This window comes from Amphiura filiformis, chromosome 17 (assembly GCF_039555335.1).
Source record: "Amphiura filiformis chromosome 17, Afil_fr2py, whole genome shotgun sequence".
NCBI classification, from domain to species: domain Eukaryota; kingdom Metazoa; phylum Echinodermata; class Ophiuroidea; order Amphilepidida; family Amphiuridae; genus Amphiura; species Amphiura filiformis.
Window position 1 is genome coordinate 40,006,424 of NC_092644.1, and position 12,859 is coordinate 40,019,282.

General features: G+C 38.6%; 1 protein-coding gene across 1 annotated transcript; it reads left to right on the forward strand.

The window, feature by feature from the left end:
• The first annotated feature begins 5,847 nt into the window (after positions 1-5,847).
• LOC140137784 (uncharacterized) lies at positions 5,848-12,196 on the forward strand. Its single transcript, XM_072159550.1, has 3 exons — positions 5,848-6,153; positions 9,279-9,646; positions 11,258-12,196. Exons 1-3 carry the CDS (start codon positions 5,892-5,894, stop codon positions 11,288-11,290), a joined length of 663 nt encoding a protein of 220 aa, XP_072015651.1. The 5' UTR covers positions 5,848-5,891; the 3' UTR covers positions 11,291-12,196.
• Positions 12,197-12,859: the final 663 nt, after the last annotated feature.

The window sequence follows — 12,859 nt, forward strand, 5'->3', positions numbered from 1 at the left end:
AACTTCAGCCAAGCGTCTTAACTATATGATCAATCTTAACGTCGGTCTACTTTTCGGCGTAGTCATGGTAGTGGTAAAAGACAATTTATATGAATATGAATCATAAAATGAGAGCCGAATGTCCGATTTCTTTCAAATAAAAGCAAATTGAAGCTGAAATTTCAAAGAAATTAAATACGAGAAAACCCTAAAATGACTTAAATACCTATTTCACAATTTTAGGTGTTCAGTGTCCCCTTAAACTTAAGAGTCCTTGAAACAAGACATTGAACTAAAAAAGCACAATCAGGATAGAGTGAGACCGTATAAGGCCATGTGTCTCAAGTTGGGCCCTTCTTTCGTGACATGCTCTTTTCTAAGGTGAAAACATCAGTTTTAATATAAATGGTTATAACTTTTTAACCAATTACAGATATGCAAATACATTGCGAGAAAGCATAAAGAACATAGATTACAATGCCATTAACTTGAAATCAATATTCAGAGTGTGCAAGAAAATATACAGGGTATACCAATTAACTTTTAAATGAACATGTTGTATAGTTTTAAATTGCCTATTTCTTTTTAGGAGCATTTCAATCTGAGGAGGTCAGAATCAAACAGGGTTTGAAAAGGCCCACCAGAAAATATACAAGGTGTCCCAGGAAAAAATTACCGAGTGAATAAAATTGAACGCAAGTCAAAAAATAGACATTAGAATCAAACAATTTGATATGCAGCGCATAGCCAATTTTATTGTAAATCACTTACGAAAATTTTATTTGATTCGGTTGACTGGTTGCAAAGAATTTAATGATTACGTAGTGCGCGCATCAGTGCAGTTCATTCCAAGTTTGATCAACAGGCGCCTTTTTCATACTCGCTCATCGCTTCCTAAAGTTTGTGTATCTCATTAAATTTAGTCCACATTATCTATTTTATAATCCGACGGTATTATGTTATTCATGCTTTCACTGAAGATGAATAAAAGTTTGTCCGAGAAAATTTTTTATTTCTGGAATTGGAAGCTATCCAACCTAATTTTTAAGGTTGTGCAAATATGTTATATTTTAACTTTCCAAAGAACATTGGATACGCGACATTAATGAAGCTATAAAAGATTTAAACTTTGTATTACAATTTCTTGGAAATATTCTAAAACAATAATGTGTGTGAGAAAGATTAAGCCAGCTGGAATCTGTATGCAATAATTCTTTATGCAACATTTATATCAACATTAAAGATATTTACAAACACCGAGCATCATCTTACATGCACTTTCATTTTCAATATCGTGTAGATTTTCAAATTTGAACACAACCTGATTAAATATTTTGCAAGAAAGATTATTCAAAAAGATCGAAAACGATTTCACCGAACTAAATATGAAGCCGATTGACAGGCATGCAACCACTAGTGCGCATTGTGTTGAATGATCTTTCTTTCAAACTTGGAATGAAGTGAATTGACGCATGCATTATGTAATCGCTCAAGTCAGTCAACCGATTCCAGTAAAATTAGCGTATAATAAGATGAAGAATCAGACGGGCTACACGCTGAATTTTAGATTTTTAGATTCTGATGTCTATTTCTCGACTTACGTCCAAATTCATTCGCCCGGTATTTTTTTCTGGGACACCCTGTACAGTTTGTATAGGGTGCGATGCTTGCTTATATGTATACAGGGTGATCGAAATTGTCTTCATTATTAAATATTATATTAATTATTCAAAAATCTTAATTAATGGTAATTGGCTGCTTGAAATACTTTCAGTAACTGGTTTAAGTCTAGCATAATCATAACAACCCAGACATGCCAGAAAGAGTACAATTATCTCTTCATTTGACACTTTCGGACTATTAGGCCTACATGCAAATCTGAAAATCGACTGTTTTACATAGAAGTCGATGGAAAAAGACATGGAGTGACACATAAACCAGCTCGTTAGTCTAACTTATTAATTGAAATTACGCAAACTACTTAATGGCTATAATTATGATTACTATCAACCTTGGTACTAAATAATCATGGATTTTAGATGATAAAAGAGAAAACAAGCATGTCATCAAACTGTGCTGGACTCTTTCCATACAGTTAGTTTGGCTCCGTGTCCACACCTCCTCCAACCAAGGACCTATTTGGTTTAATTAATCATAAAATAAGTTAGCAACAGTGGGTAGACCTCAATTTGGTTTCAAATTCGACATGCTTTCCATTAAAGACCATCATAAGTTGTAAATCTAGTAATTTTCCAAAACAAATAAAACAGAACATTTAATTTTCTCAAGTAAAATATCACAAATCCAACCTATTGGGGTACAACGCGAACGTGAGACGCATTGCCTTAGACATACTGCAGTTACTGTCCGTTTTCCTATACACAATACCGTACACAGTGCTCTCACCATTGACGCGTGACCTCTACAAATAGTGTAGGTTAGAAGTATAGGCCATTGCCTAGTTAACGTCACTGTGTGAAAAAGAACCGGCCAATAGTTAAAGTATTTTCTGACTTTCTAGAGAATATAGTTTTGTAACATGTCCTAAAGTTTGAGCTAATTTAGGTGTTTTGAAATATTCGCACGTTGGTATTTTATGTTATAGGCAATGTCCTAACGTCACTGTGTGAAAAATAACCGGCCAATATTTAAAGTATTCTCTGAAATTCTAGAAGATATAGTTTTGTAACATGTCCTAAATTTTTAGCTAATTTAGGGGTTTGAAAATACTCGCACTTTTGTGTTTTAGGAAGGATATGTAAACGACAGATAACACCAAAAAATATGAAGAAATTATTTCCAAACCGTGTTACGGTCTTCAACCATTATGTTTCTCATTTTCAAGAATGCTGGTTAACAATATGCGCACTTTTGTCTCATTTCGTAAACAAAGGCCCGCACAGTATTGTTACCTGCGTTTGCTGGATTATCGGTTACTCAACTGAAAGTATAATACCAGCTCAGGGGTGCAAATTGTGATTTCTTCCTCAGGAGCAAGGTTTTTAGGCTCAAGATTTCCTCAATCATACCATGCAAAAAATAGCTTTATTCTGCACTTCAAAAGATGAGAATGTTAACATAGCGTGGATTTTAGAGTGACTGTATGTTAGGTCTTCGAGCTTAAAAAAAAGGCATTACGATGACAATGTGCGTGCGTAGCGCGCAAAAATGTGGTATTTTACACTAGTTTGGGGGTCAATTTTGGTCGGACAGAGGCTCCTTTCCCCTTTTATTTTCCTTTACCCTCTTTCCCCTTTCATTTTTTTTTCAGAGAAGCACAACTTGTTTAGTGCTTTATATGGTTCTTCTTTTTAAATTTCCTCAATATTTTCCACTCAGTTTTGTCCTTTTCTCAGTGGCATTACTATTGATAAAGAACACTGAATTCCTTTATGACTTTTGTTCCCATAAAATCTTCATTGCTGCCTCTCCATAAATTTCCTCAGATATGATTGCCGCCTCTCTAAATTTTCTCAGATATGAGCCCTGTTTCCACCTGTCTTCATCCAACTTCTTTTTTTTCCTGTTAAATTACATTGAATACCTCTTATGGTGATGAATTGTAAATTTTCTCATATCCCATTTCCACCTTCCTCTTTTTTGCTCTTAATTCTTGAACAATAATGTGAATTCCTCCAAAAGATTCCTCTCTTCCATTCAGTAGCTTCATCCCCTATTATCTTGTACCTCACTCTTCTTTTTTTTCTTTTCTCTTTTCCCTCTTCCTCTTCTCTTTTCTTTTCGTCTCTCTCCCTCCTTTTTCCTCTCTTTCTTTTTTCTCCCCATGGCATTATTTCCTCAATTTTGACTCTCATTTCCTAAGAGCGGTGCTCCCCGCTCCCGCACAATTTGCATCCCTGACCAGCTCATTGGAATACCGCGCAGTTAAAACAGAAACATGTGTAGTGTGTATTTAACCAGAGAAGATCTGATGTAACATAGTTGAGCTGTTTTCAATGAATGTTATCTTGGTTTAGTAGCTTTTAATGGGGTTTAAGTCCTGCAAAGGTCGTGGTGAATTCTACTGTAGACATGACTGCATGATGAGTAAACCAGCAAACAAATAAACACTTTGACCACAATGGCTTGCCATATTCGGTCGGTTTGCAGCTGGGCGTGTCGAGTCGATGCACAGATGTTTTCCCACACGTACATACTATACCATACCATCAGACCATCACTTGCAGTCTGACCTGCTCGCCATTGTGAGATGATTCCAAATTCTTGTATCTTCTAGGCCTACATGTAATGTAGGCCTATTGTTCATGTAATTACCCTGTTTGATTGTCGAATAATAATCCAAACTGTACATCCAGGATAAATATTTTGCACTTCTAAATTTTGCACCTACCACACATGTATCGTCACATTTTGGTGCTTAAATGTGCAATAAATGTAATTAACTTAAATTAAACCAATTCACAGATAAAATGGAATGCATAAATCAAAGAATATTTAAATAAAATGCGTTGTTGTTCAGTCTACCGTCCCGTGCCCGGGCATTGTCCCATGCTTTAAACCGCCCGTCCCATTTTTAAAGTCTTCCCGTGATGCCCCCCCCCCGCTCCGTTGTCCCGTGCCAAGCCATTCCGTGCCCGTCGTATTATTAAAGCTGTGTTATTAGTTTTTATTCCTGCTACGGAACGAGATGTCATGTCACGTGTCCCTCCTCATTAGGCTCATGTCTGCGCAAAATTTCCATTTTAAACTACACGATTCTAAACGTGGCATCCCCATTTGAAATCCCATATTAAACCCAAAAAATCGGCCACAGAGACATCCCCGAAGCAGGGTACTCAAGTTTGGTTTTGGTAGGGACGTGCCGATGAGAATTTGAAAGTGGACCCATAAATATACCAATTTTTCAAGAAATTTGGACCCATAGATATACCAAAAGTCAAAATTTTCGACCAAATTGAACCCAAATTGTCTTAGTTTTTACAAATTTTCCCAAAATTTTGGGAAAATTTTGACAATTTTGGCTAGATTAATAAAAAATTGGGCTATTTTCCGAAAAAATTGAGAAAATTAAAAAAAAAGGACCCATTCATATACCAAAATAGGCTTTGAAAAAGGGGTCATTGATATACCAAAAGGCTGAAAATGCTACCCATATTTGCGGCACGTCCCTGTATGGTCATTTGTACTGAGTACCCCCCTGGGGACATCCCCCTCAATAAATATTGAACGCTCCTTTAGTACGGTATTTCGTATGTATACGCGTACAGCGTTCAGTGAGTGATAATCAGTCTTTTACAATAACCAGGTAACCATTCAGTAATCCCTGAGTATTCAGCTACTGAACGATCAGCAAGTAGTAGTCAGTGACTGAACAATCAGTAATCAGCTCCTGATCAATCAGTAATCAGGTAACCGTTCAGCAATCAGCAACTGGTCAATCAGTAGTCAGTGATCAGCAATCAGTAATCAGTGATCAGCAATCAGTAATCAGCAATCAGTGATCAGTCTTTTATACCTGCCGTCATAACAATACCATATATGGAATTATCGTTGATGGGGTTTTTATTTTCCCAAAACTTGTGAAAGTGAATTAGGCGGGAAATTTTGACCCAGGGATTTCCAATTGATGATTGCTGCGTCACATCCATAGGCTAAAGGGTATATATAAATGTGGGTTGATGGGTTGCAAACAAACAGTTGTTCAAAGTACGTGCATGTGTACACATAAAGTTGCTCTTTACTTGAATCATAAAAGCAAAATGATTTGCCGACACGGAATTAGCATTTATGATTAATATTATTGGTTTTGTTATCTGTAGGTGATATACTATTTAAACAGCAGTACTTGAAGGAAAGCAGACGGGATACTTATAAATTGAATATAAATTTGAATACAAAGAAAATTATAACGTGGATTTGATGAAGCTGAGGTGCTGGTGCTAACTAAAACCATGTCGTCTTCACTTGAAAGTCAAGAATCCTGCGAGGATGTTGTCAGTGACACACCACCTTGTAAAAACCACCGAAATGGATCTGATAGTCCAACTTCATCACCACCTAAAAGGCAAAAGAAAAAACAAAAACGACTGTGCAAAGAGACTGTAAAACAGGACACTGCTCAAGTGATGCGATCTTATTTGCTAAGATGTAACAGTTTAACTGAAGAGGAGCTAGAAGAGGATCTGGAAGTAGATGCAGATGATGAAAGTGCTGGTAAGTATATTTTACAAACTTTTAAGACAGACGGAACAGACGAACAGAGCTACAGACATACACTGACAAATAAATAAATTGACAGAACAGACAGATGTCAAAGCAACACGTGCATGCATACCCAGACGTCCTCACATTCATTCATACTAGGCGTATCCCGGGGGATGGGGGGGTACATCCCCAATATTTTGCCAGGAGTGGTCCATACAATCATCCCCCCCATGTTGATGCCTCCATCATGCCTGTATGTGGGTTTCTGACCAAATTGACCTCATATTTGACCATTTTAGCCCCAAAAGTGCAAATTTTTGCGTGATTCGCGCTAATTTGTTCCACTTTTGCACCATATTTCATCACTTTAGCTTCAATATGGCAGAATTTTGCGCCCCCCCCCTTGTACCATTAAATGATTCCGTCGCCAAAAGGCTTCACTATCTATCTATCTATACTAATAAAATAATAAGCGGGCTGTATCTGTCTATCTGTCTATCTATCTGTCTGTCCAGCTATGCGTTTCGCCGTGCTTCGACGCATCGCGCTGAAATTTGGCATATAGGTAGGTATCGGGAAAAGCATGTTGGGCATGTGGTTTTGAAGGTCATCGGAGGTCGAGGTCAAAGGTCAAAATTTCAAACTTTGTCCGATCGGGCCCAAACTTGGTGGGTGGAATCCTTGATAGGAGGGGACTATAATGCGCGAAATAAAATCGAGGTCAACCGAGGTCAAAGGTCATTACGGAGGGGTCAAATTTCAAACTTTGTCCGATCGGGCTCAAACGTGGTGGGTCGAAACCTTCGTATGAGGGGAGCATGAAAAACATTATATGGAGGTCATCCGAGGTCAAAGGTCATGGATTTCAAACTTTGTCCTATCGGGTTCAAACGTGGTGGGTGCAATCCTTGATAGGAGGGGAATATATGCGCAAAACAAAATTGAGGTCAACCGAGGTCAAAGGTCATGTTGGGGCTAAATTTAAACTTTGCCCTATTGGGCTTAAACTTGATAGGTCAAAGGTCATCTGGGGTCAAACAGTATCGCTATCATGCCTGTGCACTCACAGCATCTGGGCTCTCACAGCCGCAGGTGCACTAGTACTAATAAAATAATAAGCGGTCTCTATCTGTCTGTCCGGCTATGCATTCCGCCGGGCTTTGACGCATCGATGCGATATTTCGGATATGGATAGGTAACGGGAAAAGCAAGTTGGTAGGGTGGGTTTCAAGGTCATCGGAGGTCAAAGGTCAAAATTTCAAACTTTGTCCGATCGGGCCCGAACTTGGTATGTGGGGTCCTTGATACGAGGGGAATATATGCCCGAAATAAAATCGAGGTCAACCGAGGTCAAAGGTCATTACGGAGGGGGTCAAATTTCAAACTTTGTCCGATCGGGCTCAAACTTGGTGGGTGGGATCCTTGATACGAGGGGAATATATGCCCAAAATAAAATCGAGGTCACCCGAGGTCAAAGGTCATTACGGAGGGGTCAAATTGCAAACTTTGTCGGATTGGGCTCAAACTTGGTGGATGGAATCCTTCATATGAGAGAAGCATGAAAAACATTATATGGAGGTCATCCGAGGTCAAAGGTCAAAGATTTCAAACTTTGTCCTATCGGGCTCAAACTTGGTGGGTGGAATCCTTAATATGAGGGGAATATATGTGCAAAACAAAATTGAGGTTAACCGAGGTCAAAGGTCATCTAGGGGCTAAATTTCAACTTTGCCCTATTGTGCTTAGACTTGATATGAGGGAGCATGAAAAATTACATTGAGGTCATCCGAGTTCAAAGGTCATCTGGGGTCAAAAAGCGTGTCTATCATGCAGACGGTGCCTAATAGCTACAGGGCCATTACAGCTGCAGGTGCACTAGTACTAATAAAATCGTAAGCTCTGTCTGTCCGTCTGTCCGGCAATGCGTTTCGCCGCGCTTCGACGCATCACTCCGATATTTCGGATATAGATAGGTATCGGGCATTCCACGTTTATGGGGTAGTTTGAAAGGTCATCGGAGGTCAAGGTCAAAGGTCAAAATTTCAACTTTGTCCGATCGGGCCCAAACTTGGTAGGTGGAATCCTTGATACGAGGCGAGTATATGCCCGAAATAAAATTGAGGTCAACCGAGGTCAAAGGTCATTACGGAGGGGTCAAATGTCAAACTTTGTCCGATCGGGCTCAAACTTGGTGGGTGGAATCCTTGATACGAGGGGAATATATGCCCGAAATAAAATTGAGGTCAACCGAGGTCAAAGGTCATTACGGAGGGGTCATATTTCAAACTTTGTCCGATCGGGCTCAAACTTGGTTGGTGGAATCCTTGATGCGAGGGGAATATATGCCCGAAATGAAATTGAGGTCAACCGAGGTCAAAGGTCATTATGGAGGGGTTAAATTTCAAACTTTGTCCGATGGGGCTCAAAGTTGGTGGGTGGAATCCTTGCTACGAGGGAATATATGCACAAAATACCATTGAGGTCAACCGAGGTTAAAGGTCATTACGGAGGGGGTCAAATTTCAAACTTTGTCCGATCGGGCACAGACTTGGTGGGTGGAGTCCTTGCTACGAGGGCTTAAACATGGTATAACGAATTCTCAATATGACAGGAACAGGAAGATTTCACCACTCCCTGTGAGGACTGCAATGTCTTCCCAGCATTCATAGCTGAAAATGATTTCTAAATTTCAAATGGATGTATCAAATAAAACTGAGGTCATCAAAGGTCAAAGGGGATCAAGCCAAGGTCATTTAGGGTCAGAGGTCATATGGGTTCAGTGGGGGTCAAACAGCATCACTATCTGATGCTGGTGGTGCTCTCACGTACAGCTACAGTGCCCTCACAGCCGCAGGTACTTTCAGAAATCTACGCCACTGCATTCATCTGAGACGAATATTCGTCTCAGGCATTCATTGCACAAATTTAATGGTAACGTAAACTTTCCACGCGCAGTCGTGCCTGTTAAAAAGTATTTTCGAATTGATTTGTTCATATATCCGGTTTTAATACTCTTGTTTTTTTATATGGACTGAATATTCCTACTCAATATTTATATAATGATTATACATTTTGTTGAACATTTTTGTTTTTAACTTTTCTCACTATTCTTCCCTCCGAATACCCTTTTTTAGACGAATCGGAAAATCAGAGAATCGTCGTTGACCAGATAGCTAAGAGATTGCAACAAATGGGGGATGAATTTAACGAGAAATACAAGAAAGGAGACACTCCACAGACTCAAGGACTGAATGATCTGCTCTTATCACTAGTAACGGAGTATGCATATGATACGTTTAAAAGTACCTTAAGAAACTTTTGCAGTACACTATGTGGTGATGGCGATCCTGATGTAGACTCGCTAGCCCTTGTGTTCTACCTGACCCAAAGATTTATCGTAGCAGCTAAAGAAGCTGGCAGGAAAGTGGATGAAGTTGTGCATTTTGGACAGCGATACGTCAACGAGGTGTACGGAGGATGGATTGAAGAACAGGGAGGATGGGTAAGACATATGCCAGTTCTTGCGTCTAACTTTAGATATACAGTCCTGAGGCGACGAATTTGGCAAGTGCACTTTTACCCGATGAATCTGCATGGCTGCCAGCGAACGACTAGCGTCGTCAGTTTAAGTTAAATATATCAAATATGAAGCGCACAAGTATAGAATATCATTCTGTTGTGGTGTTAAAAACGTTGATCTACTCTCTTAAAACAGCGTGGTCAAATTGACCCCGTAAGTAGTCTAATTATACACCTTGCCCCTAAATTGTGGTCAAATTTTGACCTTTTTGTGGTTAAAATTTGACCACAATTAAGGGGTTACTAATGTGCATATTCGACTACTTACGGGGTCAACTACGCTGTTTTAAGAGAGTATACATGATTATATCTTTGCCCAGACCAACCTTTGAATCAATAATTAAAACACAAAATTGGAATATTCTTATGAATTCATGGAATGATATAATAACAATCCCATTTGGGGAATTCCCGATCAGGTCCCTACCTGTTCGGTTTGTTTATTGATATGAATTCCTCGTATATAGGTAGACTAGTAGCCGTATTAGGCCCATGAAAGTCAATTCCGAGTTTATCATCACTTTTTTTTCCAGGTTGGTGAGGTGACTTTTTCATTTTTCATTATTTCATCAGATTTCATTATTGACCTAAAATGCGTGTTGATTTAAAGCCAAACTCATACATGTGATTTATAAACATGTTTTTTATATGGGTAAGGACTAGAAAAATTAGAAGAGAACCTGGTTTTGCTCCCAAGTTATGAATATATGTTTTACAAACAAAAATATATGTTTCCAATTGCTAAAACTGATGAAAACACTGATACTTTGAAAATAATGAATTATTTTGGCATTTTTGAAAATTTGACGCGGGTATTTTTGGTTTCCAAAAAGTGACGCGGGCGGGGGACGATAAACTCGGAATCGACTTTCACGCGCCTTACAGGAAATGTAAGTTTGCCCTACCTCTGTTTCAAACTTTGTTTGCACCCATGAGACAACCCATTAATATCGATAGTGCAAACCTGCAAAGTCCGGTTTTTTTGTGTGCCACTTATTGTTAGTTCAATAGTTTAACAACAATGTACTTTGCTTTCTTGCATTAGCAATATTATTCCATAATTTATAGGCATGAATACGTGATAAAATATAGTTGCCCTTTTGATATATTCAAACTCAAATATGCTTACTAACACCGACTAAGTGAAGTGGTTCTTATTTAATAGTTGAAGGTAAAGGGAAATCCCCTTTTGACGGACTATGTACTATTGTTTACATAATGTGATTTTTTCAACCGGAGTTACGTACGCATGTTGTTCTTTACTTTGCCCATAACGTGTCTTCCAATTTCTTAACTTCTGGGAGGTGTGAGTGTGATCTGTTTATGACCCACCGTTACTTTTAGTGACCATTGGTCTAAGTAAAGCTCTTGGAGAAACCAGAAGAACATTCTACAGCTCTTAATATCTATTTGAAAAGACACTATAATACTAACCCGACTACTCCAGCTGCGTTAAGTGTTTTTGGAGTAACAATTAAATCATATATAAAAGCTCGCATAATTTATTTATATTTCGTATTTTCTCATTATACAGGGTCAGGTGCTGGGAGACGGAACCGCCGTATGAGCTTAAAGCAACGGAATCCAGTGTGTGATACTGATAACCACGGTGCCTTTGAATCGTCACCTTAACTCGCCAATCGTGAATATTATCTGGTTAACCACGGTGCCTTGGAATCGTCCAATCGGACTGCCATCTTGGAATATTTATTTATCTATTGTGTAAAATGAGATACATTTTCCTATAAAACATGGACAGAGATAACCAGTTTATATGTTTTCTGTTGACAACACTATTATTATGTTGACAGCATGACCCTTGGTATAACTGGATCGGGAAATGTGTTGCAAAATGCCCTGGCAAAACGCATGAGTTGCATGTTGTGAAATGCCTGAATGCTGCTTGACTGTTGAAGAAAGTATTTTGAAATAAGCTTTGTTAATAATTGAATTTGTACTTGGAAGATTAATGCGACTCCTTTTCCTGGAAACTTGAAAGATGCAAGAAGTGCTTTCTGAAGTAGAAAAGTTCTTTTATTACTTCAGATTATGTTGCTTTTCTTTTGTGGCTTCATGTAAATTTGTTGATAACACAATATTATAATCATAACATGCAATCATGTTCAATCTTTTTGTGTTTACAAATATGTCACAAATGTTGTTGTTTCTGCATGAAATTCGGATGCAACCTTATTGATATGAATTTTAATACTTATTTTTTTATTAAAGAGTTGAGTACGAAGCAAGAACGATTTGTTCATCCTGGTTTAAAAAAATTAAATATTTCATGTTCGTGAATGTTGAAGCGAATTGTATTTGTTTTTGACACGCGATGATCATTTGAAAATCAAATGTGTGGTAATGTAATGATACAGTAAGAGTTGATTACTGTGTTCAAGGCATCATATCGTCACCCTACTACGATAATTGCCTAAGTCGGGTTTTTTTTTTTGTAATTTTGAGAACAAAGTACAAACTAGTGGCAAATGGTGGTCATAGACCACAAACCTAGCTGGGGCTTGTTGGTGTTGTGGAGGTATCTGACCCCCTGCAAAATGTTCCAAAAATATTTCCCTGGTCATGAGGTTTGTTGTCACCGAGTTTGAGTCCCGTGCTCCTTACAGATGTCCAGAAAATTTGACCCCAGATGACCTTTGACATGACCCCTGCAAGATGTTCAATAATGTTCCCCTGGTCATGAGGTTTGTTGTCACCGAGAGTGAGCCCTATACCTCTTACAGATATCCAAATAACGCAACTCTAAGATTTAGCCCCAGATGACCTTTGACCTGACCCCTTCAAATTGTTCCCCTGGTCACGAGGTTTGTTGTCACCGAGTTTGAGCTTTGAACCCCTTACAGATGGCCAGATAATGAAATTTTTCTAAGATTTGACCTAAGATGACCTTTGACCTGACCCCTGCAAATGTATCAAAATTTTCCCCAGGTCATGAAGTTGGTTGTCACTAAGTTTGAGCCCCATACCCCTTACAGATTTCCAGAAAATGCATTTCTAAGATTTGACCTCTGCGTGACCTATGACCCGACCCCTGTAAAATTTCCCCTGGTCATGAGATTTGTTGTTAATGAGTTTGAGCCACATATCCCTTTATGTCCAGATAATGCAATTGTAAGAT